This window comes from Ammospiza caudacuta, chromosome 17, assembly GCF_027887145.1.
Source record: "Ammospiza caudacuta isolate bAmmCau1 chromosome 17, bAmmCau1.pri, whole genome shotgun sequence".
Lineage (NCBI taxonomy): Eukaryota > Metazoa > Chordata > Aves > Passeriformes > Passerellidae > Ammospiza > Ammospiza caudacuta.
The window spans coordinates 3,308,362-3,333,836 of NC_080609.1; the positions used below are offsets into that span (position 1 = coordinate 3,308,362).

Here is a 25,475-nt window from a genome sequence, read left to right on the forward strand (position 1 = left end):
GGAAATCCCACACAGGAGCAGCAAGCACAGCTGGGCATGGAACAGGAAAGCTTTGGCCAAGAAATCCCTGCAGCATCCTCAGCTCTGGGCAGTGCTGCTGCCTAACAGGAATGACAAAGCCTGAAAGGGAGAAATTGCTGCTAAAAATAAAATAAATAACCAAGAGCAAAGGGAGAAACCCCACAAAATAAGAATTAGGATATTTTAGTAGCTGTAAGAGCCATCACAGATATGATAAATTCATTCTTTAGTATATTGAGCACAAACTTGAATCCTTTCTGGAAGCTCCACATGGCTCCTCCCAAGGAGTTTGCCCATGCAGGGCTGAACAAAACCTGAGTTTCCTAAATGCCAGGCAAACAGAAGCAGCATCCAGCTCACACAGCAGTGAGTGATTCTCTCACTTGCCAAAGAAGAAAGTGCAAATAGAAATTGTAGCTAACTCTGCTGGAGCCTTGTAATCTTACCAGGCTGGCAGATACTCCCCTTGCCATTATTATTTTCTCATTAACTTAATATTGCAGTGAAAAAGAAGATGGGGAAATGTCAAATATTTGTATATTGTCTGATAATTAAATACTGCAAAGATGTGTCAGCTCATTACTAATCCTAATTAAAGTAGTTATTTCCATTTTCAGCTTGGACATGTGTGTAATTAAATGTACCTGGGAAAGAATTGCCTATTGTCTCTAAATAATCAGCAGCAAATGTTGCTGTGCTGGGTCCTCCCATGGGGTCCTGTTGGGTTTCCTGGACTGGGAACTCTGCTTTGGACGGGGAGAAGGAAACAAAGGCAGATAATGAAAATATCTGAAGAAGTTTCTGTTCTTTGGAAGCTTCCCTGTCTCTCCAGCATCTTGGGTTTGGCTGGAGCTGCGTTCCTTTATCTGGAAATGTGGAACTGTGCTTATCTAGAATTAAATGAGAGGCAAATAGTAGTCCCAGGAGATGAGTTTTGACATTGCTGGTGTCAGGGTAAAACCTGGATAATAAACACACACTTCCCAATTGCTTCTCAAAGAGTTTTATCTTTGAATCATTTGCTGAAGCAGCAGCTCCTCATGCCCAGAGGGGATGTTTAAACAGCACCTTTATGGTTCAGCCTGGGATTGTCCCAAGGCTCCTGTTTCCAGTGGGTGCTGCCTGGGCTCCCCCTTGCTGAAGGATTTCTCCTCGGGATGTGGAGATTGGCCATTTCCCTGTGCAGGAATTCTCAATTCCTCTCGGGCTTGAGCAAAGGTAGAACTGCTGCTGTCTCCTGTATCCACCTGGGCTGGGGTTGCTGTGGGTGGTTTTAACCAGCTGCCTCTGTTTTTCACCAGGTAATGATGACTCTGACATAGAAATCCAGGAGGATGAAGGCTCTGACAGCGAGGGGGATTTGCAGATCACGAGGCACCACATCAGCACAGAACCTCTGCTGCCAGGTATCCTCACCCCTCCTGAGCTGCCCTGAGCCACAGGCATGGGCTGCAGTTACCTGAGTGGCTGCAAATGTGACAAGCCCCTGTCACCCTTCAGGGTATTGGCACTGCTCAGCTCTCAGGAGCTGCAGGAGGATTAAAGCCCTGTGGGAACAACAGTGCTTCCAGGGCAGCAAATTCAGGATTATTTACTGGGAAAAACAATGGCTGTGTGGGGAAAATCCTGCCTTGGTATTGCCCTCCACATTCCTGAAGCAGTTCTGTGCAAAGCCTTAGGGAGGCAATCCCATTTCTCTTTGTAAAACATTTATTTCCCTGTAGCTCTTGCACCTGTTTCAGCTGGGAGACCTTCAGTGAGTCACTAAAGCCACCTGCACTGCCTTGGCACAGGTGTGGCATTCCTGAGCTGCTGCTCCAGGGAGGGATTCTGTCCTTCTGTCCTTCTGTCCTGCTTCCTGGGCAGTGCAACTGCAGCCTCTGCTCACAGGAATTGCTGGGTGAGGGTCTGTGGCAAAAGAAATGCTCTGCTCAGTCTGGAGTGGAGCAAAACCCAGCCAGGAAATCAGAATAGTTCTGTTTGTTAGCAGTGAGGGATTGTGAGCTGTGAGCACAAACCTCTCTGGGCCCTGCAGGAGGTGCCTGTGTGGGGTTTCATGTGCCACCACTCCTCTGGAAGCTGTTCCTTAGATAAACTGCAGACATCTGGGGTCTTGTGAGTGCAATTCTGCTTTCCCCTCTCTGACTGACACCAGGGAGAGAAGCTGACATTCTCAAATCAGTGTAATTTAAACATTTTTATCCTCCCTTCCTCTGTTTCTCTTGAAAATTCATAAGTCTTGTTAAGTTCTAGGAACACTGATATTCTCTAAGGAATACTTTACATTGGCATTTCTCAAGGAAAGGTTTGTACACAGGTTTTAGAGCTTTGGAAGTGACCCTGTACCTGACTGTGATGCTTCATCTCAGAGAACACCATAACCTGAGTCCCTGCTGCTCTTAATAGCAGTTTTAGAGTTTTACTCTAAAAGTTATAGATTTTGCTGCCAGTAGATTCCTTTTTTCTAGGAAGACCTTTGTTATCATTAATTACCCTTAATGGAAACTCAGTTCATCAGACTTTAAGACCTGAGATAAATGTTAGAAGCAGTAGCAGCTTCTTTAGAAAACGAGGGTTGAATGTTTGCTATTAAACACTCCACAAATCTGCTGGTATTCAGCAATTTGCATTTAAGATGCACTTAATGATCAAGGCAGCATAACAAGAACATTATTTCTGTTAATTATTTCTTTTTAAATTGACTCAATTTAAGATATTTCAATCACTTTCTTTTGAAGCTTTGTGTTTTCTTACATGGTGATGCTGCTGAGCCACGTTTGCTCTCAAGCTGAGGAGAAGGACTGTGCTCAGTCCCTGTGCCTCTTGGGGTGCACTTTTATATCTGTTTTACATTCCAATTTCCATCTTTTACATCTCTAATTCCCAAGTTATCAGTGCTGGGAGATAAGGCTTCCTCCCTCTCTCTGTGGTAGGCAGATACTCCAGTGTATGTTGCCATTATAGAGGCAAGATTCTCAGGGGGAGATAATCCCTCTTTTTAGGCCACTTAGGATAATTGAGAAAAATTAGCACACTCACCCTCAAGAGCCCTTTCATCAGCTCTGTCTACATGCAGCAAAACTCAAACTAAATGCAGGTTTGACAATATTGCTCCTGGATTTATTCTTTCAGCCAATTAAAACACTTGAATTATAGGACTTGGTTTCCCCTGGAGCAGCAAAGAGGGAGCTGGGGGAGTGGGGTGCAGAGAGAAAATCAACCCCTTCCCCACACACAGAGAGGAACAGGCAGGAGCAGCTGAAGAGGGAAACTGGAAATGGGCTCTGGAGCTGTGACCTCAGTGCTGCTGGGACAGCAAACATGGCAAAACCTGGATTAGGGAAGCAGGAAGGGCTCTGGTCCAGGAGGGAGCAGGGAGGGGACAGCTCCTGGCTGGGGGAGGCTGCAGCTGCTTTATTTGTCACAGTGTCACACTGACAGGAAAATCCCCTCCTTAAGGGGGGTGTTGTAATAAACCCATGTGTCACTGATCATTTGATTTTGTAGATTAGAGATTACACTGATTTATCACAGGATCACACATTGCTTTGGGTGGGAAGGAGCTTAAAGTTCATCTCATCCCACCCCTGCCATGGCAGGGACACCTCCCACTGTCCCAGGCTGCTCCCAGCCCTGCCCAGCCTGGCCTTGGGCACTGCCAGGGATCCAGGGGCAGCCACAGCTGCTCTGGGCACCCTGTGCCAGGGCCTGCCCACCCTCACAGGGAACAATTCCCAATTCCCAATATCCCATCCATCCCTGCCCTCTGGCAGTGGGAGCCATTCCCTGTGTCTTGTCCCTCCATCCCTTGTCCCCAGTCCCTCTCCAGCTCTCCTGGAGCCCCTTCAGGCCCTGGCAGAGGCTCTGAGGTGTCCCTGGAGCTTCTCCTCTCCAGGTGAGCACCCCCAGCTCTGCCAGCCTGGCTCCAGCCTTTGGGGCATCTCTGTGGCCTCCTCTGGCCTCACTCCAACAGCTCCAGGTCCTTCTTCTGCTGGGGATGCCAGAGCTGGAGGCACTCAGATCTCTACATTTTAATTTTAGCATTGTCAACATGAATAAAATTTCACATCCATTTTTATTCTGTCTGGCAATAGATCTGTGAGGCTGTGACAAATACAATGGATTTCCCTGAATTTGTGGTGCCACTTGCAGTAAGATTCTTGTTTTGTCAGAGTGCCAAAGGAAAAGAAATTCTTTAACCATTTGCAGTGTGGAGAACCCTCTTGCCTGAATGAGTTGTTTGCAGGATGGTGTTTCATGTGCAGCTGGGGTGGATATGAACAAAAATGGTCCTGAAATGCATTGTAGTATCCAGCCTGGTCTGTCCCCAGCCCTGGCTGGAAGAAAATGCCTGGGGAAGCACCTGGAGCTTCTCTCAGCTTCCCTGGGGCTCTCAGGCTGTTCCAGCCCCATCACTTGTGGCTGGCACAGATTTAAGCTAACCCTCAGTACACTGATTTTCTCCTAAGAACCTGTCCAGTCTCTCCTTGAACTAAATAGACTTTTGTCACCCACACCATCAGAAGTGACAGATTTTGAGGTGATGTTCTGATTCCAGGTGCAGATCCATCTTTTCAAGTCACTTGGAGCAGAGTTCTGAAATGCATTGTGGCATCATGAGGACCTTTCCCCTCCCAGAGGTGGCAGCCTGGGACACACTGTGCTGTGACAAGGCAGTGCTGCTGAATGAAGCTGAAACAGTCCCTCCCTTTTGAGCTGTGCCTGGAAATCACCTTTCATTCCACACTGCCAGGGTGTTTCAGTTCCTGTGAACCATTCCTCCCTGTGCTGTAGCTCGTTTCCTTTGATAGCATTGGTGTTAAGGGCTGGCTTTGTCCTGGCCAGACCTCAGAAACCATTTCAGTACTGGGACAGGAACAACTCCAGGCCCATTTGATCTTTACTGTGAGAAGACAGCTTTATAAAACCCTGGGTTTTTAGCAGACAATCAGCCCAGAGTCACACAGTGAGAGCAGCTCTCCTGGAGCCCTTTCCTGGGCAGAGCTGGCCCAGAGGATCAGGGTTAATGATGATGGCAGAGGGCATTGCTGCTGAGTGCCTGTGGCACCCTCCATGCTGGGGAAAGGCTGCAGAGCCTGGATTATCCCTCATTCTTTTCAGTCCTGTAGGGAAAAGGAGAGTTTTGATGTGCAAATCTTCTCAGGTGAGCCTCCACAGTCCTGATTCCAATCCTTCCTTACCAGGAAGGTGCTGTTGTCATTGGGAATTGTCACTCTGCTTGTGGAGTTTCTCTCTCCAGCTTGTGGCCATGTTCAGATTTCTGCTATGGGATTTCTAGAATGTTTTCCTTCCCTCTCAGCCTCCCCAGGTGTGCCCCATCCCAACATCAGAATGAAGAAGGAGGAGAGGCTGCAGGTCTGAAATGTGGGAGCAGCTCCCTCACCTCCTGGCAGATTTCCTTTTCATGGAGGTGTAAGAAATAAACCAAAGTGTGCTCCCCATGCAGCAGCTGGGCTGTGCTTCATCAGTCCCTGGATTTTGGCAATGCCTGGAAGATGCTGCTGGGATCAGGGTCCTGCTCTAAGGGAGGGGATTGCTCTGCTCTGCCCTCATCTCAGCTCTGGGGCAGGTGTGGGTGCCACAATATCAGAAGGACCTTAAGCTGTTGGAGTGTCCAGAGGAGGGACCTGGGCATGGGGAAGGGTCTGAGGAGCAGCTGAGGGCACTTGGATTGTTCAGCTGGAGGAGGAGACTGAGGGCAGAGCTCAGGGGGGGCTGCAGCTCCTCCCCAGGGCCAGCTCTGGTCTCTGGGACAGGGACAGGGAATGGCTGGAGCTGGGCAGGGCAGGGTCAGGCTGGATTTTGGGAAAGGTTCTTCCCCCTGAGGTGCTGGCACTGCCCAGGCTCCCCAGGGAATGGGCACAGCCCCAGGGCTGCCACAGCTCCAGGAGAGCTTGGGCAGTGCCCAGGCACAGGGTGGGGGTGTTGGGGTCTGTGCAGGGCCAGGGGTGGGACTGGGTGATCCCTGGAGGTCCCTCCCCACTCAGGAAATTCCATCACTCTGTGATTGAGAGCACAGTGCACACAGGGCCACAGTTCAGAAGGATCAGGCAGAAGATTCATCCCATTTTTCTGTGTGGAAGGGAATGTGATGCAGAGGGAGGAGAGTTGTCCTCTGCAAGTTCATGCTCTGAATTCACATGAAGCACTGGAGACTGACTGCAGATCTCCAGACTGGGAGCAAAATGTGCCCAAACCCACCTGCCCCCCTCGCAGGCTGCCCAGACTCTCAGCTTGTGTGTCACTCCTTGCTGTGAGGCACAGGGTTAACCTGTACCCACTGCTGCCTGAGGAGCTGGGAATCATCCCTGCCCTGTGGCTCCATCCTGGGCAGCTGCACAGCTTGGGAAAATGGGGAGCACCACACAGAGGGAAAATGGCAACAGCTCACAGCTCCACATCAGGGCTGCACATTGCCTTCTGCTCTCTGAGGTGCCTACAAACCATGGCCATGCACAGGGAGGGAGATTTGACTCCAAAGGTGCAGTGAGTCACAGCCTGTTCATTACCAGCATCCTCCTGATCACTGCTGTGTGCAGCCTGTCCCAGCTGGAGTCACATTTGCTGGAAGGAGGCACCACAGGCCCTCTCCTCCTGGCAGCTGTGTGAGCCCAGCTGAACTGAGCCCAGGAAACCAAATGACAACATCCAGCTGTCCCTGTGCCATGCAGGGCACTCCTCTGTTTGCTGCCTGCCCCAGCACACTCAGGAACACCCCAGGGCCATCCCCACACAGGGAAATGTGGGATTTATGGGCTGGGGGTGATAACCATGCTCCATGGAAAATCCGATTTATCTTCTTACAGTTTAGTGCTCAGGTGAAGTCCCAGCCCTTCTGCATCTTGGGAGTGTCTCAGGGTTTGCTGCAGCCTTTCTTGATGACTGGGAGAGCCTCAGGGTTTGCTGCAGCTCCTCTCCATCCTGGGGTCTGCCCTGGGAGTGTCCCAGGGTTTGCTGCAGCCCTTCTCCATGCTGGGGTCTCTCCTGGGAGAGTCCCAGGGTTTTCTGCAGGACCTGACCCAGTTGCTGGTTCAGAGAGCTGCTCCTGGCTGAGACAATGCAGGATCCAAGTCCAGGCAGTAGCAGATGCTGGAGTTCCCCCAGGTGTGAGCAGGTTTGTGTCCATGGCATGTGTGCACTGCTGCCACTGAGGAGGGAGCATTCTCTCCATGGCATTTTGAACTGTCCTATTCCATCAGCTTTCCTTATCTGACATCTTGATTCTCTTTTCTATTCAGAATCTCTCTCAGTTTTGTCTTCTTTTAGCAGCTCCCTGCAGCTTTCTCTTTTTTGAGGTAGTAATTCCCAATTTTGCACTTCATGTTGAGCCTTCTACAGAGTAAAATTGCAGTTAAACTCAAGGGTCATTTGTAGGCTGGGCAAAATTCTGTTGTCATCTAAGGATGTCAGGTGTAATCACCCCCAAATTTATATCATTTAGTGTTGCACAAATTAGAGCAAAAGTCTCCAAAGCCTGAAGACAGATGTATCCAGAAATCTTTTAATTCCATCTCCACTTCCTGTGTTACCAGCAACTGCTGCATAGCGGCCTCTGCTTTTCATATGAAGACATAAAATCCTTTTAGTGATCTGCCTTGATACAACAGGGTGGTTTTTGGTGAGCTGTGGATGAGTTAGGAGCTTTTTCCTACCACTAACTCAGCTCAAACTGCGTGGGACAAAGGGGACCTGTCATCTTTTGTGCTTTGGGAAGTAGAAAAAACAGAGATTTGCCAGGGTATATTTTAAAGCTGCCTTGTTTCCATGCTAAAAAGAGCACAGATTGGATTGTTCTGGATTGGAACAATCCATATTTGGCATGGAGGAAGCTGGTGATGGCAGGAAATGAACAATTGGTGTGATGGGATGGACACAGCAGGGCTGGAAACAGGATCCAGTGTGGAGTGGGTTCTGTGGCTGCAGCAGCAGGGCTGAGTCACCCAGGCAGCCCCCAGGAGCTTCTCCCTGCTCCCAGCTCTGCTCTCCCCATTCCCAGCACTCCCAGGCTCCCTCCCCAGCAAGGGACACCTGCCAGCATTCCCCATGGCCTCAGGGCAGCTAAAAGCAGGGACGCTGTGTGCTCCCATCAGGAAATTCTTGAGGTTTGCCTGGGTTTCCTGTGAGATTCAATCCATCCTGCAATATCAGAAAGGGTCTGAGCTCTCTAAAGGAAAAAGGGTTCATTCACCACATGGAAAAAAACAAGCTTTTGTTCTCTGTGTACTAAAGCAGAGGAAGAAATGTGTCAGTTCATGGTGGTTTTTTTTGGGTTGGAAGGACTTCTCAAGATGATCTAGAGCAGCCTCTCTGATCTAACAGAAGGTTTGAGCTGCTTGTCCAGGACCACATCCAGTTTGGGCTTGAGTATCTCCATGGACTTAGACATAGAGACTCCTAAACTTCTCCTAGCAGCCTTGTCCCAGTGTTTGGCTGCCCCCACATAATAAAAGGTTTCTTGGTTAGATAGAATTTCCTGTTTCTTAATGTGCCCATTGCCTCTTGTTCTGCCAGAGCCATCAGGCTGGAATGAGGTAGCTCTGGAAATAGCAGAAATAGTCCCTGACTGGAACTAGAATCACAGAATCATTCATTCTTGGAGAAAAACTCCTAAGATCATTGAGTCCAATGTTAATTACTGTCAGCCTTACCCCTCCTACCCTCTCCTGAGCAATGAGGCTTAACAAGGAGGGTGATGCATGGATTGGGATCTCATCTTCTCCTGAGGGATGAACCCTGAGCTTTGCCCTTCCTCCTCCCTCCCTGTGACCATGAGCTGATTTGATGGGGGTTCTCTTTGCTCCTGTGACACCAGCCAGGTTTGATGGGGGTTCTCTTTGCTCCTGTGACACCAGCCAGGTTTGATGGGGGTTCTCTTTGTTTTTGTGACACCAGCCAGGTTTGATGGGATTCTCTTTGTTCTTGTGACACCAGCCAGGTTTGATGGGGATTCTCTTTGTTTTTGTGACACCAGCCAGGTTTGATGGGATTCTCTTTGTTCTTGTGACACCAGCCAGGTTTGATGGGGATTCTCTTTGCTCCTGTGACACCAGCCAGGTTTGAGGGGGGTTCTCTTTGCTCCTGGAACAACCAGCCAGGTGTGATGGGGATTCTCTTTGCTCCTGTACCACCAGCCAGGTTTGATGGGATTCTCTCTGCTCCTGGGACCATGATCCAGGTTTGATGGGATTCTCTTTGCTCCTGTGACACCAGCCAGGTTTGATGGGGGCTCTCTTTGCTCCTGGCACAACCAGCCAGGTTTGAGGGGGATTCTCTTTGCTCATGAGACCATGATCCAGGTTTGATGGGGGCTCTCTTTGCTCCTGTACCATGATCCAGGTTTGATGGGATTCTCTTTGCTCATGAGACCATGATCCAGGTTTGAGGGGGATTCTCTTTGCTCCTGTACCACCAGCCAGGTTTGAGGGGGGTTCTCTTTGCTGCTATGACCATGATCCAGGTTTGATGGGATTCTCTTTGCTCCTGTGACACCAGCCAGGTTTGATGGGATTCTCTTTGCTCCTGCAGGAAGAGTTGGCACACGGATCGTGGGATCAATGCAAGGTGGAGACACGGAGGAGGATGTGAGTAACCAGCTCATTGTCTGCAGAGCTTCTCTGACAAGGCTTTACATGCCAGCTGGAGAGACACCTTTTTACCTGCTGAATCCTCACACCCCAGGCCTGCTTTTCCCCTCCTTTCCAATGGCTGACTCCTTTCCTTGGCATAGGCATATATTTCCTTATTTTTCCTTTGTTCTTGGAGTCTGTGTGCTCCATGTGCTTTCACCCCATCCTGCAGTGCAGAGCTAGTGTCACACGGGCTGCAGGAATGCTCTGGTGAGCTGTGGGTCAGATTTTTGGGAAGAGGGACCAGTGCAGCTGTTAAATATATGGACCTAATTCCCTTTCACTGCTCTAAAGTCACTCCTTGGAGCCCTGTGCTGGCAGCATGAGTGCCCTGGAGGATGGGGCAGGGATGAGAGCAGGACTGTGAGCTGTGCCCTTGGGATTCCTGCTGCCCCAGGGCTCCTGGCCTTGCCCTTGGTTCTGGTTTCCGTGTGAATGGGCTCACACAGCTTTTAAAAAGGCACAGGAGGCACTTGCTCTGTGTTTGTGCCCAGCCTTTGGCACCCATGGGCAGCATTTCTGTGCCTCTGGGCACACCTGAGTGGCCACATCTGCACCAGAGCCAGCTGCTGGGATGTGCTTGGCATTTGCAGTTAGCTCTCCCCACCATCCCAAAAAGCTGCTGCCATGCCAGGGGCAGTGGGGCTGTTCTCTCCAGTGATGCTGGAACATTGTTTTGGAGAGGGGTAGGAACTAGTACAGCTGTGGTCACTGTGGGATTGTGTTTGAGCCTGTGCTGCTGTTAATTCCCAGTGTGGGTGGAACCTTTCTGTCTCAATCCAGCAGACACCCCTCAGGGAGAGGAGTTCAGACATTTCTGGGAATCCCAGAACAGTTTGAGGTGGAAGGGACCTTAAAACCCATCTTGTTCCACCCAGAGACCCATTCCACTAGACCAGGTTGCTCCAAGCCCCATCCAGCCTGACTTAAAACAATTCAGGGGTGGGGCAGCCACAGCTTTTGGGGCACCCTCACCTTGTGTCTTGGAGAGAACTTGCAGCCCTTGCTCTGCTCTCTGCTCCTGCCAGAATGGGTTGTTGCCTCCTGCACATCCTGACCCATTTCTGGGAAGGGCAGAGTGCTCTGCTGTGGGTGAAGATGTCACTGTAGTCCCAGTGCTGCCTGATTGTCCTTGGCCACGTTAGTGACAGGTTTGGATGGTCACCCTCTGTGATTTCTGTTCCCTTCAGACTCCCTGCTGGCAGCTCTGTCCCTGCTGGCACAGCCCCAGCACATCAGGGATGGAAAGCCAAGGCCTTCAGCCTGTGACTTCCCTCAGCTGCAGCCTCTGCAGTTGTCTCATTGCTCTGCCCTCTGCTTGCAGCTTCTCAGAGCTCAGGGATCTCTGCAGGCTCTGCTGGTGTGTCCCAGCCCAGGGATTGAGGCTGCTTTGAGCCCCTCCAGGAGCTCATGGAGTGAGGAAGAGCCAGTGCCCAGCCCCTGTCTGGTGTGATACCTGAGCTGTGCCTGCCTTTGCTGCCTTCTCCCCTGCTCCAGCCTGGGTACTTTCTGGTCTCTTTTATGTTCTTGTACTTTTTTTTCCTGCTCTGCCTCTGGTGTTCCTCCACTCTGGCTCTCCAGGGGACCCCAGCCCCGGCACGGCCAGGCCGGCGCAAGGCTCAGGTGGGTTCCTCTCCTGGATTCCTCTCCTGGGATTCATTCTCTTGCACTCCCCTCCACTCTGTGGGCTCACAGCAGCTGTCACCTCAATGTTAAACAGCCCAGAGCCAGCAGAAGTCAGGGAATTTGTGTTCCTGAGCCCCGTGGGTGGGGAAGGAGGTTTGCAATCCATTGGGAGTGCAGGGGAACAACAACATTGCCATCCCTCATGTGGGGCTGGCAAAGGGCAGAGCTGAGCTGGTCTTGGACTCCTGTTCCCTGTCCTGCAGGACGACTCAGGGGATAGTGAGATTGACCTGGATGAAGATGAAGATGAGGAGGAGGAGGATGATCTGGAAGATGACAGCATGGAAATCACCCCAGGCAAATCCAATCCCCGAGCCAGAAAGCCAGAGCCACTGGAGCAAAGTGATAATGACTTCTGACCCTTCAGGAGCAGGAGGCCTCTTGAAGCACCAGTTTTGGAGAGGCCAGGAGCTAATACCCTGCTGTCTGAGAAGTGTGTGTCAGTGTGAACTCAGGAGTTGGTAAATAATGTTCATTAAACCTGAAAATTAAACTTGGATTGCCAGGTTTGTGAATCTCAAAGCATGAGCAGTTTATCCATAATGAGAATCACAGTAATGTGCACTTATTTCCATAATTGCACTAAACTGGCTCTTGTGCACTGCAGTGCCAGAAGCCTCACTCCAGTGAGCATCATGTGCCTGATTTCCCTGCATTTTATTATGTCCAAATAGATTTCTTTGGCTTAATAAAACTGGATGAAAAGCTGCTCTGGGAATGCATCTCAATTGGTTTTAAATCTGGCTTAAATCTATTTATCCTAAACATATCCTTTACTTAATCAAGGGCTTGTCTGCACAAAGAGCAGCACGAGGGAGACTGAAGGAGTGGAGTTAAAACTGGAGAAATCTCCAGGGAGACCTTGCAGGGCCTGAAGGGGCTCCAGGAGAGCTGGAGAGGGACTGGGGACAAGGGATGGAGGGACAGGACACAGGGAATGGCTCCCACTGCCAGAGGGCAGGGATGGATGGGATATTGGGAATTGGGAATTGTTCCCTGTGAGGGTGGGCAGGCCCTGGCACAGGGTGCCCAGAGCAGCTGTGGCTGCCCCTGGATCCCTGGTAGTGCCCAAGGCCAGGCTGGGCAGGGCTGGGAGCAGCCTGGGACAGTGGGAGGTGTCCCTGCCATGGCAGGGCTGGGAATGAATGAGCTCTGAGATTTCTTCCAACCCAACCATTCTGTGACCATCTGACCCCTGAAAGCAGGGCTGCAGTTTGAGTCACAGTTTTCTATTTCGTGTAGATGAAAAAGTGACTCCACAGCTGGTGTGCACAGAGGCAGAGCCTCTCTCTCCAGGCAGCAGTGCCACCTAGCCTCCAGCACAGCCAGCAGGCAGGTGGCAGAGCCCTGCTGGTGCCAGGCAGCAGCCCCTGTGCCAGAGAACTGAGCTCTCAGCCTGGGCAGAGGAGCACAGCCCATCCCAAATGTCCTGCAGTGCAAGAGCAAGGCTGCACAAGGCATCTTCTCATCCAGAAATGAATTTATTCCCAAGCATTTACATCTCCAGAGCTCAGCCCAGTGTCTGTGGATCAGCCCCAGGTCCCTGCATAGCCACTGGCTGCCCTGAGTGTGGCAGAGTGTCCTTACAGGGGACAGAGGCTTCAGGGGACTCTGAGGGTTCACAGTTTGGCTGCTGGGTCACCTGCAAACCTGGCACCTCTGGGAGTCCCTGGGTCCCTGCCACACAGACAAAGGCACCACCTCTGCTCTCCTGGTCAAAAGGTGACCTGCAAGGGACAGACCCTGCAGCTGGGACATCGGGAGGATGTGTCCCAAGGTCACAGAACACCGTGAGAGCAGCAGGAGGTCCAAGAGCTCCAGCCTGAAGCTGAGAGGCAGCAGTTTGAGCTGAGGCAGTCCTGGTGTAGCACCAAGGTGTACTGGAGACATCCCACCCTCAGGCAGTGCAGTTCCTCTTACATTCCCCTGCTTACTCCTCCATTTTCCCGAGGACTCTTTATTTTCCAAGATGGTTCCACTCCTATGCCTTGGGTTACCTCTTCTTGTTAGAGAACAGCTCTGCCAAACACTGCAGGTGTGTCTGGCCAGCACCAGCCTGTTACTGAGGGCACAGCACCAGCCAGGACCTGCTGGAGTGCCAGGTGCACAGCATCACTCCCATCTGAGCAAGGCAGCAGCAAATCTCTTGGTCTAGCTGGGATTTCAGAGGACCCTGCTGGACTGGGCTGGTTTTAGCCAGGGGTGACAAGGCACAGGAGGAGTTGCTGCCACCAGCAGATAAATCCCCCACAAAAACAAGGTCTGGCTGTGGCATCTGCCCCTCCTCAGTCCTATTTGCATTTCCCCCATTCCCTTGCATTTCCCCCATTCCCTGAAGCTCCCCCAGGGCCTGGATGAACAGACATAGGCACACACATCCCTCAGCTTTCAATGTGAGTCTTGACCCTTCTGCACTCCTGATCCGACACCCTCGGTCCTCCTGGGCTGTTCCAGGAGCTCAGGAGCTGTCCTTGCTCCAGTTCTCATCCCTGAGATGGGCACTCTGCAGTCACCAGGGCAGGGGCACCCCAGTCCCCTCTCTGCAGCCAGGTCCCTCACACGTCCACGACGCAGTCGGGCGCGTTGCTCCGGATGGTGTCCGCGATCATCCTGGCTCCCGAGTGCCCGATGAGGTTCCCCTGCAGGCTGGGGGGAGAGAGAGAGAGCCCAGGCTGGGCAAGAGGCACAGCAGGATCCTTGGGGACAGCAGATGCTGCCCAGCTTTGCACCAGCATCTGGTGTCACCTTGACTTGTAAAGATTCTCTAAGCCTTCTGATGTTTACATTCTTGTCATGAAGTTTCTCACACATTTTCTATAAATAACTTATTGGTTTGCATTATTTTATGGAGGAGGAGAAATTTGATGGATTGTTGGTTTGTCCAGTGTCATTGGAGAGGTGGGACTGTCATCCTCCAATCCACTGGCACTTTGGGAATCTATAAATGTTGGAGTCAGAAAAGAAACTTCCCTTTTTCATCTTGAGAACAGCAGTGTGTGCACGTTGTGTTGTTTCGTGTCCTCTGGTGACAATCTGGCATCACCTGTGCCCACCCCACCCTGTGCAGGAGGACCCTGCTGGTTGAGAGCCCTGAGGCAGCCAAGGGAGGAGCTGGACACAGCCCTGGGCAGCTGGAGGGGCTGAGCCCCTTCTCCCCTGGCTTTGGAGAGGATTTCTCTTTTGAGGTGGTTCTTTGGCCCAGAGGCATCCCTGGAGGGGAGCTGAGGGTTCTGGAGCTGTGTGGAGATGGTGGTTTCACACTGGGAGGAGCACAGAATGCCCCTGCCCTGTGGGGCAGCCAGGAGAGGGCAGGGCTGGCAGGGAGAAGGTCCCTGCATGGTCCCATGGTCTCCCCATCCCTGCCTTTCCTGCAGCAGCCACTTACTTGACATAGGTGAGGCTGTGGTTGCCCTTGAGGGCCGTGGCGATGCAGATGGCTCCGTCCATGCCCAGGGCGTTTTCCTGCAGGCTGCGGGAGGCAGGAGGGTCAGACAGCGCCAGCACGTGTGGAGGGAATGCACTGAGCCACCTGCTCAGGGTTTGTCCTTCTGGGAGCCCTGGCTTGGCCATCCCCGCCGTTCCCAAGGGAATGCCTGCCCGGGCTGTTCCGGGGCTGCGATACTCACTTGAGCCAGCGGAGGCTGCGGTTCACCTTGAGCGCGTTGGCCACGGCCTTGGCCCCGGCTGGGCCCAGGGAGTTCCCCCGGAGGCTGCAAACAAGGGAGCGGTGAGGAGGGACAGCCCGCAGGGTGCAAACACAGGAGCGGTGAGAAAGGACAGCCCGCAGGCTGGAAACAAGGGAGCGGTGAGGAGGGACAGCCCGCAGGCATCAAACAAGGGAAAGGTGAGGAGGGACAGAGGACAGCCCGCAGGATGCAAACAGGAGCGCTGAGGAAGGACAGCCTGACAGCCCCGGGGGCACAGATGAGAGGAGATGGAGAAGTGACACCCAGGGACAGCTCTGGGAGATCACAGAGGGCAGGAGCAGAGCTGAGCCAAGGGCTCTCAGACACCCAGGGACCCGTGGCACAGCCCTGGGTGCTTGGTGCCCCCACTTACTCCAGGACCTGCAGGCTCTTGTTGACCATCAAGGCTTCTGCCAGGGCTTGGGCACCGGCCGTGCCAACTGAAGCCACCTGCAGGCTGCAAGGGAACACAGGGACCTTCAGCACTGTCCTGAGTGGCCATGGTGTGTTAATGAGGGTAACTGGGCTGTGACAGCAGGGCCCTGCTGCAGCCTGGGTACTCACTGCAGATCTGCCAGCGTGGTGTTCACCTTCAGTGCAGCTGAGAGGGCGGCCATGCCCTCGTCTCCGATGGTGTTCTCCTGCAGGCTGGGACAGAAGGGCTGGGTGTGCCCATGGTCTGGAACCAGGGCAGGGAGAGGGACAGGGCCAGCACAGGCCCTGCTCTCCCAGCATCCCCAAATGGCTTGGGAGAGCTCCTGGAGCACAAGGCATTTAGAGCATCCCCAGCCAGGGGACACAGCAGATTTGCAGGGCCTAAAGGGACTCCAGGAGAGCTGCAGAGGGACTTGGGACAAGGATCTGCAGAGATTCATTCTAAGATGTGGCTGAATGAATATATGGTCCAAAGGGAGAATGATAAAGACAGAAGTTCCTCACAGCTGGAGGAGGGACCAAAGCTGCTTTCAGCATCTCAGAGCACTTGGGGAAACAAACCAGGCACAAGGACAAGGGTTTGTAGCCCAAGTGAGAATGGCTTCCCACTGCCAGAGGGCAGGGTTAGATGGGATATTGGCAAGAATGAGGTGGGCAGGCCCTGGCACAGGGTGCCCAGAGCAGCTGTGGCTGCCCCTGGATCCCTGGCAGTGCCCAAGGCCAGGCTGGGCAGGGCTTGGAGCAGCCTGGGACAGTGGGAAGTGTCCCTGCCATGGCAGGGGTGGCACTGGATGAGCTATCAATAGGACCCAGGACCCATCCAGCTGTGTCCCCACTTACTCAAGGCTGACCAGGCTGCTGTTGGACTGTAGTGCTTGTGCCAGGGCCATGGCTGTTTTGGCCTGGATGAAGTTCCACTGCAAGCTGCAAGCAGGAGAAAATGAGAGGTGAAGCCTTGGGCTGTGAGCGTGCCCTGATCCAGCCAGGCTCCACAGCCATCCACACCCACCCAGGAATGTGCAGGACCCTGTAGGCCCATCCAGGATGTCACAGCACAGCTCCCAGGGTGCCATGTCCCAGCCTGGCAGGGCTGAGGGCCAGGAGCAGTGTCCCTGCCAGTGTCCATGCCGGGGTTTTAGGGCCAGGGACACTCACTGGAGGGAGGTGAGAGCCCGGTTCTCTCCAATGGCCGAGGCGATGGCCTGGCCCCCGTCGTCACACAGCAGGTTGGCCGCCAGGCTGCAGGGACACAGGGCTCAGGTCACACAGGAGAAGCTGAGGACAGCTCCAGGGACAGCATGGGGTGGTCTGGGTGCCCTCCTGGGGCCCCCATGGGACTTACTCGAGCTTCCTGAGGGTGCTGTTGCTGCGCAGGGCGCGGGCGATGGCCGGGCCCCCCTCCCCACTGATGGAGTTCTCCCTGAGGCTGGGGAGAGACACAGGGCTGGGGAGGGGCAGCCAGGGCAGGGCAGGGTCAGCTGCTCCCCCTGAGCCCCTTCCCCTCCTGCTCTGGGCTGAGGCCATGGACTGAGCAGAGCAGTTTGTCTGAGACCACCCCCATCAGCTCCTGCAGCTCCATTCCCTGTGTTCCCTGTGGGCCCATCAGGGCTCTTTGCCAGCCTCCCATCCCTGCTGCCATCCTGTCATTCCAAGATGGGGCTGACTGAATATTGTCCCAAAGGAAGAAAGATAAAGACACAGAGAAGTTCCTCACAGCTGGAGGAGGAACCAAAGCTGCTTTCAAGCATCTCAGAGATGGAAATAACCAGGCACAAGCTCTGAGAAGCTCGCAGGTCCCAGCCCAGCCTTTGGCCAGGGTGGCTGCAGGGGCTGTCACTCACTTGAGGCTGAGGAGTCCCCTGTTGGAGCAGAGAGCTGCTGTCAGCGCTGTCACCCCTGCACTGCTGATGGAGTTGCTCTGGAGACTGAGACAAACAGGGGAGGTGTGAGGATGGGCCAGTCCTGGCATCACAGCTGGGCTGCAGGGCCATGGCTGGGGTGGACAGTGCCCATTTCACCAAGAAAAGGGCATCTCCCAGCCACAGGGGACAGGGAAACCAAGGCAGAAGGAGCAGCCCTGGGAGCATCCAGGGTGGGATCAGCCGTTCCTGCTGGCCACAGCAGCCCCAGCCCCAGCAAGCACAGGGGACAGGGATTGCAGCACCCTTGTCCCCACTTGTCTGTCACCATGGCTGCTGGCTCAGCTGGGCACGTGGCTCCCACGGGTTTGGGATCCTGGTCACAGGACAGCACCAGGGCACAGCCACTCATCAGCAGGAGCCACCAGCCCTCCTGTCCAGGGGTTGTTCCCATGGGGAGTGAAGGTGGCACCATTCCAGGCTGACTCTGCCAGGCCCCAGCCATTCCCTCCCTCCTCAGCCGATTCCCATCACTTTTGAGAGAGAAAACACCCAAAGCTCCTGATTTCCTCCAAGCCAGAATAAAAAGTCACCACTGGGTTTTAGGATTGATTCTGCCAGAGTCCCTCCAGCCTGGCTGCTGCTGGAGCTGCCACATCGTGTCCAGCCTGCACATCCAGGGAATGTGCAGTGACACAGACATGGGGAGGGCCTGAGGGGTGGCAGATTTTGCTGGCAGGAGGAGGCTGGGCTCTGTTATCAAGGAGTCCAGGCATGGAGGGGGAACTTACTCCAGGCATTGCAGGCTGTGGTTCACCCTCAGAGCTTCAGCCAGGGCAATGGAGCCGCTGTCTCCCACTGAGTTGCTTGAGAGTCTGAAACAGAAGAGGAAGGGTCACAGACATCTTTTATGAAAAATCCTTTTTTTGGGATTTTTCCTCTTAAGAATCTGGGAGGCCTCAGGAACAAAATGTAAACATTGATTATCTGCTGCTGTGGAATGCAACAGGTGCATCTGTGATTGGTCTCATGTGGTTGTTTCTAATTAATGGCCAATCACAGTCAGCTGGCTCAGACCCTCTGTCCAAGACACAAGCCTTTGTTATCATTCTTTCTTTTTCTATTCTTAGCCAGCCTTCTGATGAAATCCTTTCTTCTATTCATTTAGTATAGTTTTAATATAATATATATAATAAAATAATAAATCAGCCTTCTGAAACATGGAGTCAGATCCTCGTCTCTTCCCTCATCCTCAGACCCCTGTGAACATGGTCACAATGAAGCTTGGAGCTGTCAGCAATGGATTCACCTCCCCCAGGCCCTTCCTGCTGCAGCAGTGAGCATGAACTCGCTGCCACCTCACTCCCCACCTACACACACCTCTGTTCTCAGGGCTGCTTTGAGCTGGAATAGCTTTTAATGTTTCCTCAGGGCCTGCAGCCCTGCTGCTTCCCTCTGCCAGAGGGGAAACAGCTTCTCCTTCCTTCACGTGGCTCCTGCATGCCTGGAGGTGCAGACAGCATCCCCACAGGGCTGCTCCCAAGGCTCTGCTCTCTCCATCCCCACCAGCCCCGCTGGGCAGAGCCAGCACTGTCCCTGCTGCCTGACACACAGCCCTGCCCCTTTTCTGCCCACAGATCCAGGGGATGTGGCCCTGGCAGTGCCATCCCTGCCCTCACACCGTGCTCACATCAGCTCCCTCAGGCTGCGGTTCTGCTTCAGCGCCTCGGCCATGTTCCGGGCACCCTGGGCTCCCACGGCATTCTTCTGCAGGCTGCAAAGGCAGGAGGCACCTGAGAATGGCAGAGCCACGTCCCCACGGGTGGCACCCACCCTGCTGGGGGCTGGATGGCAGGGACACCACGTCTGGTCACTCACTTCAGGGTCAGCAGCCGGTGGTTGGTCAGCAGGGCCTCGGCCAGGAAGGCGGCGCCGTCCTCCTTGATGGAGTTGTGCTGGAGGCTGTGGGACACAGAGTGAGGCCAGGCAGGGATGCTCCCACAGCAGGGCCAGGGGCTGTGGCCACCTGCCCTGGGGTTTGCTTGCCCTGGCTTGACAAAGGGGTCTGGCCCCCAAGCATCCCTGACCAGGAGTCTCCTTCCCTCCTCTGTCGCAAGCATCTTTTACGAAAAATCCTTTCCTTAGGGTTTTTCCTCCTGAGAATCTGAGAGGCCTCAGGAACAAAATGGAAACAATGATTATCTGCTGCTGTGGAATGCAACAGGTGCATCTGTGATTGGCCCATGTTGAATGTATGTAATTAATGGCCAGTCACAGTCAGCTGGCTCGGACATAGAACTGAGCCACAAACCTTTGTTATCATTCCTTTTCTATCCTTAGCTGGTCTTCTGATGAAATCCTTTCTTCTATTCTTTAAGTATAGTTTTAATGTAATATATATCATAAAATAATAAATCAGCCTTCTGGAACATGGAGTCAGATCCTCGTCTCTCCCCTCAACCTGAGACCTCTGTGAACACTGTCACACTCCTCTCCCATGGGATTTTCCTTCTTCCACCAAACAGCACCTGGGAGCTCCCATGCACAGAGAGGACCTCAACCTGGACTGCAGCCCCAGCCCCTCCCTTCACTGCCCCAAGAAGCAGGAGAACCCCAAATTTCTGCCCCAGATCTGCCCCATTCTCTGGGTCTGTGCCAGCTGCACTCGTGTGTGCCCAGGCTGTCCCCATGTGCTGCCCTTGGAGCTTGGCAAAACCCCAGGGGCACAGAAGATGCCTGGAAGGGGGCCTGCCCTGGGGATCTGCTCAGGAGATGCTCCAGAGGTTGAGACTCACTTCAGGGAGAGCAGGATCTGGTTTTTTTTCAGGGCATCAGCCAGGGCTTTGGCTCCGGTGGGGCCGATGGAGTTGCTCCGCAGGCTGGGGCGGGACAGCAGAAAAGCCAAGGTTAGCAAAGCCAGACTGGCACAGGCCCAGCTTAAGCCAGATGTCTCCACATGGCACTGCTGGGGTGGGACATGAGGCCAGCAGCTCGTGGTGGTGGCTTTAGGGGGTGGGATCCAGCCCAGCCACGGGCAGGGAATGGTTCCCACTGGGAATGGGGGCACCACAGGGGCTGGACAAGGGGGACACTTACTCCAGCACCATCAGGCTCCTGTTCACCAGCAGAGACCTGGCCAGAGCTTTGGCTCCCTTGTTGCTGATCTGATTTTCTGCCAAGCTGCCCAGAAAAAAAGGAAAATTGGGTGTTTTTCCAGAGGAGAAAGAGACTGGCACAGAGCCTGGCATGTCCCAGGAGGCAGCTGGGATGGGTGAGCAGGGAAGAGCCATGGGGAGCATTTGGGTCATGGTACAAGCAAAGTGATGGATGTTCTCCTGGGGTGCACACCAGGCAAGGACTGCAAGGACACCATTTCTGGACATAAAATTTGTTTGTGTCCCATAAAGGAGCTCGGATGTCAGCATGGGGAACTCTGTGCAGCCTTGAGGAAGAGGAGGAGGTGGGGAAAGTGGGAGCCCATCTGTCTGGGATGAGGCACCTCCCTGCATGGGGGTCAGGAGCCTGTCCCCTCCCTGCAGCAGGTGCTCCATGCAGGGCCTCGAGTGTCCAGGGATCTGCTGTGACCCTGGGAAGTGGTTTGTTAGGATAACCCATGGATTTACTGACTTTTTTAGGAACAGTGAGGAGGCAGCAGTTCCAGGAAGACTGGGCAAGACATTTTTGGGGTAAGGTGACTGTGCCTGGGTGCAGGGGATCGTGTGGGGCTGTCCTTGTCATTGGGCACCCTGGGGAGCCAGGGGGAGACACATTCCTGGGGGACCCTCACCCTGATTTTGCAGTGCCCCCAGCTCCACACTGCATCCCCAGGACATCCCACCCACCTTGGGCCAGGTCCTACCTGAGCCTCTGGATCTGGCAGTCCTTCCCACTCAGCACACTGCCCAGCAGCTCCATCACATCGTCCTTAAACTGGTTATTGTCCAGCCTGCAGGACACACAAGGAAAGAGCAAGAGCAGGGGTTTGGATAACAAAGTGGGGAAAGGATCATCCTCCCATGACATCTGCCTGTCCCAGGTTTAGAAACTCAAGGACAGAAGCAGAACTGAACCAGTGCCACCCCTTCTGCAGGTGGACAACATTTGGTGGACCCAAGTCTCCATTGACACCTGGGGTTGTGAGTCATAGGGGAGAGAGAACTCATTGCAGCCTCCAGTACTTAGAGGGGACTTACAACAGGGAACAGGTTTAAACTAAAAGAGGAGAGAATTAGATTAGAATTTAGGGTGAAATTCTTCGCTGTGAGGGTGGGCAGGCCCTGGCACAGGGTGCCCAGAGCAGCTGTGGCTGCCCCTGGATCCCTGGCAGTGCCCAAGGCCAGGTTGGATGGAGCTTGGAGCACCTGGGACAGTGGAAGGTGTCCCTGCCCATGGAACCGATGGGTTTTAAGTTCCCTTCCACCCCAAACCAGTCTGGGATTCCACAGTCACAGCCTGGCACCTCTCCTCACACCTCCCGGTGCAATTCCAGCAGGACTCACCTGAGGCTGTGGCAGAAGAGGAGCTGGGAGAGCAGCCTCTTACACACATTGTAGGTGAGGCAGTTGGACAGGTTCACCTCCTCCAGGCACACATCAGACACCTGCAGGAGGTAAGCCAGGGCAGAGCAGTTGATGGGGGTGAGCATGCCGGCCAGGGTGCCGCTCCTCAGGGCCTCCTCCACGGCCTGGGCGGTGTCGGTGTGCTGCAGCTCCTGCAGGCAGCGCATGGCGTTGACGGCGCGCCAGGACACGGCGTGCTCGGCCTGCAGGCAGCCCTGCAGGGCATCCACGGCCTGGCTGCGCCACCCTTCCTGCTCGTCCTGCAGCAGCAGCCAGCCCGAGAGCAGCCGGTTCACCGGCGGGGACAGCAGCCCCGAGAGGAAGCGCATGAAGACGTCCAGCTGCCCGTCCTCGGCCTGCAGCGCCCTCTGCGCCGCGTTCCTGAAGTGGCTGAGGAAGCCCAGCTTGGGCCAGGACACGCCGCTCTCCACAAAGAGATCGAAGATGGCTCGCTTGGCCGCCGTGTAGTAATAGAGAGCTGCCAGGAACTCCTGGATGGTCAAGTGGGAGAAGTAGTAGGCTGTGGAGGCCGGCAGGTCCTCCTTGAGCAGGAGGCGGGTGCAGAGGCAGCTGTGCAGCAGGGAGAGGTCGATGCCGTGGGCCTTCATGTCCTGCTCGTAGAACACGTGCTTCCTCCGCAGCAGCCCGTAGAAGGCCAGCCTGCCCAGACTGCCCACCAGCTTCTTGCTGGTGTTCACAGCCTGCTCGATCCTGAGGGCTTCTCTCGGCTTTTCCAGCCAGTCACCACTCAGAGCCATTTTAAAGTAATAGGAGTAGATTTCTGACAGGGTCCTTGGGACCACGGGCGCTTCTTGGGATTGATCGTTGCTGTGTTTGAGGAAATAAGCGATTGAGGAACCAGCAATCCTGCAAAATCCAGGAATGGTGCACAGGACATGGAGCGACCTGTTAGCCCTGATGTGCTGCAGGACTTGGCTGGACAGATCTCTGTTGTCCAGGAACATGTGGTCCAAGAAGTCCTTCATCTCTGCAGCCCCAAAGCCCCGGATCTCCGTCATGCGGTCCACCAGCCCGCTGGGGATCTGCCCGGCCGCCGCCGGCCGCGCCGTCACCCACACGGAGGCCTCCTGCAGCAGGTTCCCCCTTATGATGTTGGTGATCAGGTTGTCCACTTGGATCTCCTTCTTGGGATCGGTGCAAACCGCTGCGTTGGAGAAATCCAAGGGCATCTTGAACTCATCCAGGCCGTCGAGGATGAGCAGGGTGCGGGCGGCCCTGGCCGGGATGTGGGGGCAGGCTGAGCTCAGGAGGCGCTCAGCAGAGAGCTTCTCGTGCATGTTGAGCTCCTTAAAGGTGAGGGGCAGCACGAACAGGATGTCCCTGCTGATCTCCCCCTTTGCCCAGCTGCACACAAACAGCTTCACCAGAGTGCTCTTGCCAATGCCGGCCATGCCGACGGTGACGGAGATCCGAGGGGGGATGCTGAGCTTGGAGAGAGGCAGGAACAGCTTCTCCAGGGGGATGCTCTTGGATGTGCTGGGCAGGCCCTTGGTGGTCTCCACCTGCAGGATGTCGTGCTCCTTCTGCTGGATGTCGGTCAGGCCTTCCACCAGCAGCAGGTTGGTGAGGCGCTGCAGGGCTCCTTTCTCCAGGCCATTCCCACAGGAGCTCTGGAGGCTCTCCACGTGCTTCTGCACCATGGGTTCTGCACAGAGGAACGAGACAGGGGTGAGGAGGAAGAGGAGGAAGCACAAAGGCAAATGACAGAACCTGCTTCACTTTTCTGCTGTGCCCATGCTTACATGCTGGTGGGAAGGGGGCAGGGCTCAGAGGGCACCAACAGGCCTAAAGGGCCCTGGTCAGCCTCACAGTCAGTCCAGGAGCCCATTTAAGCTCAGCTCTGGGCCTTCAGCCTCAGCTAAAGCTGTGTTGTAGGAGTTAGATCTTGGACCTCATCGTTCTGACCTTGCATGGTGGCCCCTGGGCTGTGTCTGAACCTGGTTGCCCTTGCTGGGCCTGATCCTGACCTCTCGATTGAGTTCCCACCTTGGCTTCATCCCTGCCTCATTGCCATGGACTCCCCTGGACTTTCCCTGCTTTCCCTCCTGCCTGGAAGGCTCCAACCTCAGCCCTGAATCTCTCACACCATCATCCCCTGGTTGTCCAGCCTTTACTGGGGGTTTAATTTCACTGTGATACCTGAGCCAGGTGAGCAGGACAGGGCCAGCGGTGGCCACCAGGCTCAGCCAGGAGTGCAGTTCATCAGAGAGTCCATGGCAGTGAGGCAGGGATGAAACCAAGGTGGGAATCAATCGAGAGGTCAGGGTCAGGCCCAGCTGGAGCCCCCCAGAATGCCCTGCCCAATCCCTCATTGTGATGATGCCATCCCAAAGCCCTGGGAGCTGCTGGGTGAGGGCAGCAGCTACTGAAACTGGAGCCAAGGAGACTGAAGAGCAAAACCATGAAATGCTGTTTCCTCCTGGGATCCAAAGCCATGCAGAGAACAAAGCCTGAGCAGGATCATGTCCCTCCAGAGGCAGCCATTCCCCAGTGCGGCCTTGGACCTGCTCACACCCTGGTGCCCTCCTCACCCATTTCTGACCCCAGCACCCCCCCAGGGTGGCAGATCTGCCCAAGCACCACTCACCTTCCATCAGAGGCCTCCTGTGGCATGGGTGGTGCCAGGGTGAGGGGTGCTGTGGTGGCAGCAGTGTCCCATGGGCTACCCTGTGTACCCTGGCCGCTCACGGCCCCACCCGGGGCTCCTCAGCCCCTGTCCATGGCCCTGGGGAGGAAGAGGAGAAGATCAGGAGAGGTGTGGGAGGGAGCCCACTCTGAGCTGGCTGTGGGTCAGCCAGGGGGTCACTCATCAGCCTTTGCCTGGCACAGAGCCCCCTTCAGTGTCAGGGGCACAGCTGGGCCCAGACCTCCAGTGGCACACATGTGGTGTCACAGACATCTTTTTATGAAAATCCTTTCCTGAGGATTTTTTCTCTTGAGAAGCTGAGAGGCCTCAAAAATAATTGTAGACAATGATTATCTGCTGCAGTGGAATGCAACAGGTGCATCTGTGATTGGTCTCATGTGGTTGTTTCTAATTAATGGCCAATCACAGCAGTGCTGGCTCAGACAGAGAGTCTGAGGCAGCTGCCTTTGTTATCATTCTTTTCCTTTCTGTTCTTAGCTTAGCCAGCCTTCTGAGATGAAACCTTTTCTTCTATTCATTTAGTATAGTTTCAATGTAATATATATCATAAAATAATAAATCAGCCTTCTGAAACATGGAGTCAGATCCTCATCTCTTCCCTCATCCAAAGACCCCTGTGAACACGGTCACACGTGGTGCCTTCACCACCAGCACCACCTTCCTGACGCACAGAGGGGCATGACCTGCCCTGGCAATGCCCCTGTGCCCTCTGTGGGTCACCTGAGTGTCACCACTGCCACCAGGGCTGGGAGCTGCTGCACCTTGTCCTCTGTGCTGTGAAGGAAGCTGTGGGGCAGCAGGCAGTGATGATGAAGGGCCTGCTTTGGTTTCAAACCCACCTTGGCCCCATCCAGAGCCTCTGTCAGGGCTTGCTGAGCGGGGCCAGCACCACATCCTGTGCAGATCTCTGAGGA

The 25,475-nt window shown here is 54.3% G+C and overlaps 2 protein-coding genes across 5 annotated transcripts in view; one reads left to right on the plus strand and one right to left on the minus strand.

Moving 5' to 3' along the window:
- Positions 1-12,056, plus strand: part of CLUAP1 (clusterin associated protein 1) — a 62,873-nt gene extending 50,817 nt beyond the window's left edge. For 2 of the 4 annotated variants that reach the window (XM_058816094.1, XM_058816092.1), the window contains 4 exons: positions 1,323-1,427; positions 9,568-9,623; positions 11,250-11,291; positions 11,558-12,056. In XM_058816094.1, coding sequence (XP_058672077.1) covers positions 1,323-1,427; positions 9,568-9,623; positions 11,250-11,291; positions 11,558-11,713 — 359 coding nt within the window. In that variant the 3' untranslated portion in view covers positions 11,714-12,056. The remainder of the gene's footprint in view (positions 1-1,322; positions 1,428-9,567; positions 9,624-11,249; positions 11,292-11,557) is intronic. The other 2 variants (XM_058816095.1, XM_058816093.1) reach the window with 1 other exon arrangement.
- Positions 12,057-13,889: 1,833 nt separating this feature from the next.
- On the minus strand, positions 13,890-24,527 carry NLRC3 (NLR family CARD domain containing 3). The gene is made up of 17 exons (XM_058816288.1): positions 24,502-24,527; positions 21,834-23,624; positions 21,194-21,280; positions 20,431-20,514; positions 20,130-20,213; positions 19,213-19,296; positions 19,025-19,108; positions 18,126-18,209; positions 17,317-17,400; positions 16,818-16,901; positions 16,631-16,714; positions 16,316-16,399; positions 15,605-15,688; positions 15,414-15,497; positions 14,981-15,064; positions 14,740-14,823; positions 13,890-14,000 (listed from the first exon to the last, which is right to left on the minus strand). Exons 1-17 carry the CDS (start codon positions 24,525-24,527, stop codon positions 13,910-13,912), a joined length of 3,087 nt encoding a protein of 1,028 aa, XP_058672271.1. The 3' UTR covers positions 13,890-13,909.
- Positions 24,528-25,475: the final 948 nt, after the last annotated feature.

Coding starts and splice junctions, on each gene's coding strand:
- NLRC3 (XM_058816288.1), bottom strand. CDS start 24,527: ATGCCACAGGAGGCCTCTGATGGAAG. Junction 16,715..16,817: donor AGCACCCTCAGGAAGCTCGA/GTAAGTCCCATG, acceptor GTGTCCCTGCAG/CCTGGCGGCCAACCTGCTGT. Junction 15,065..15,413: donor AAGAGCCTGCAGGTCCTGGA/GTAAGTGGGGGC, acceptor CCTTGTTTGCAG/CCTCCGGGGGAACTCCCTGG.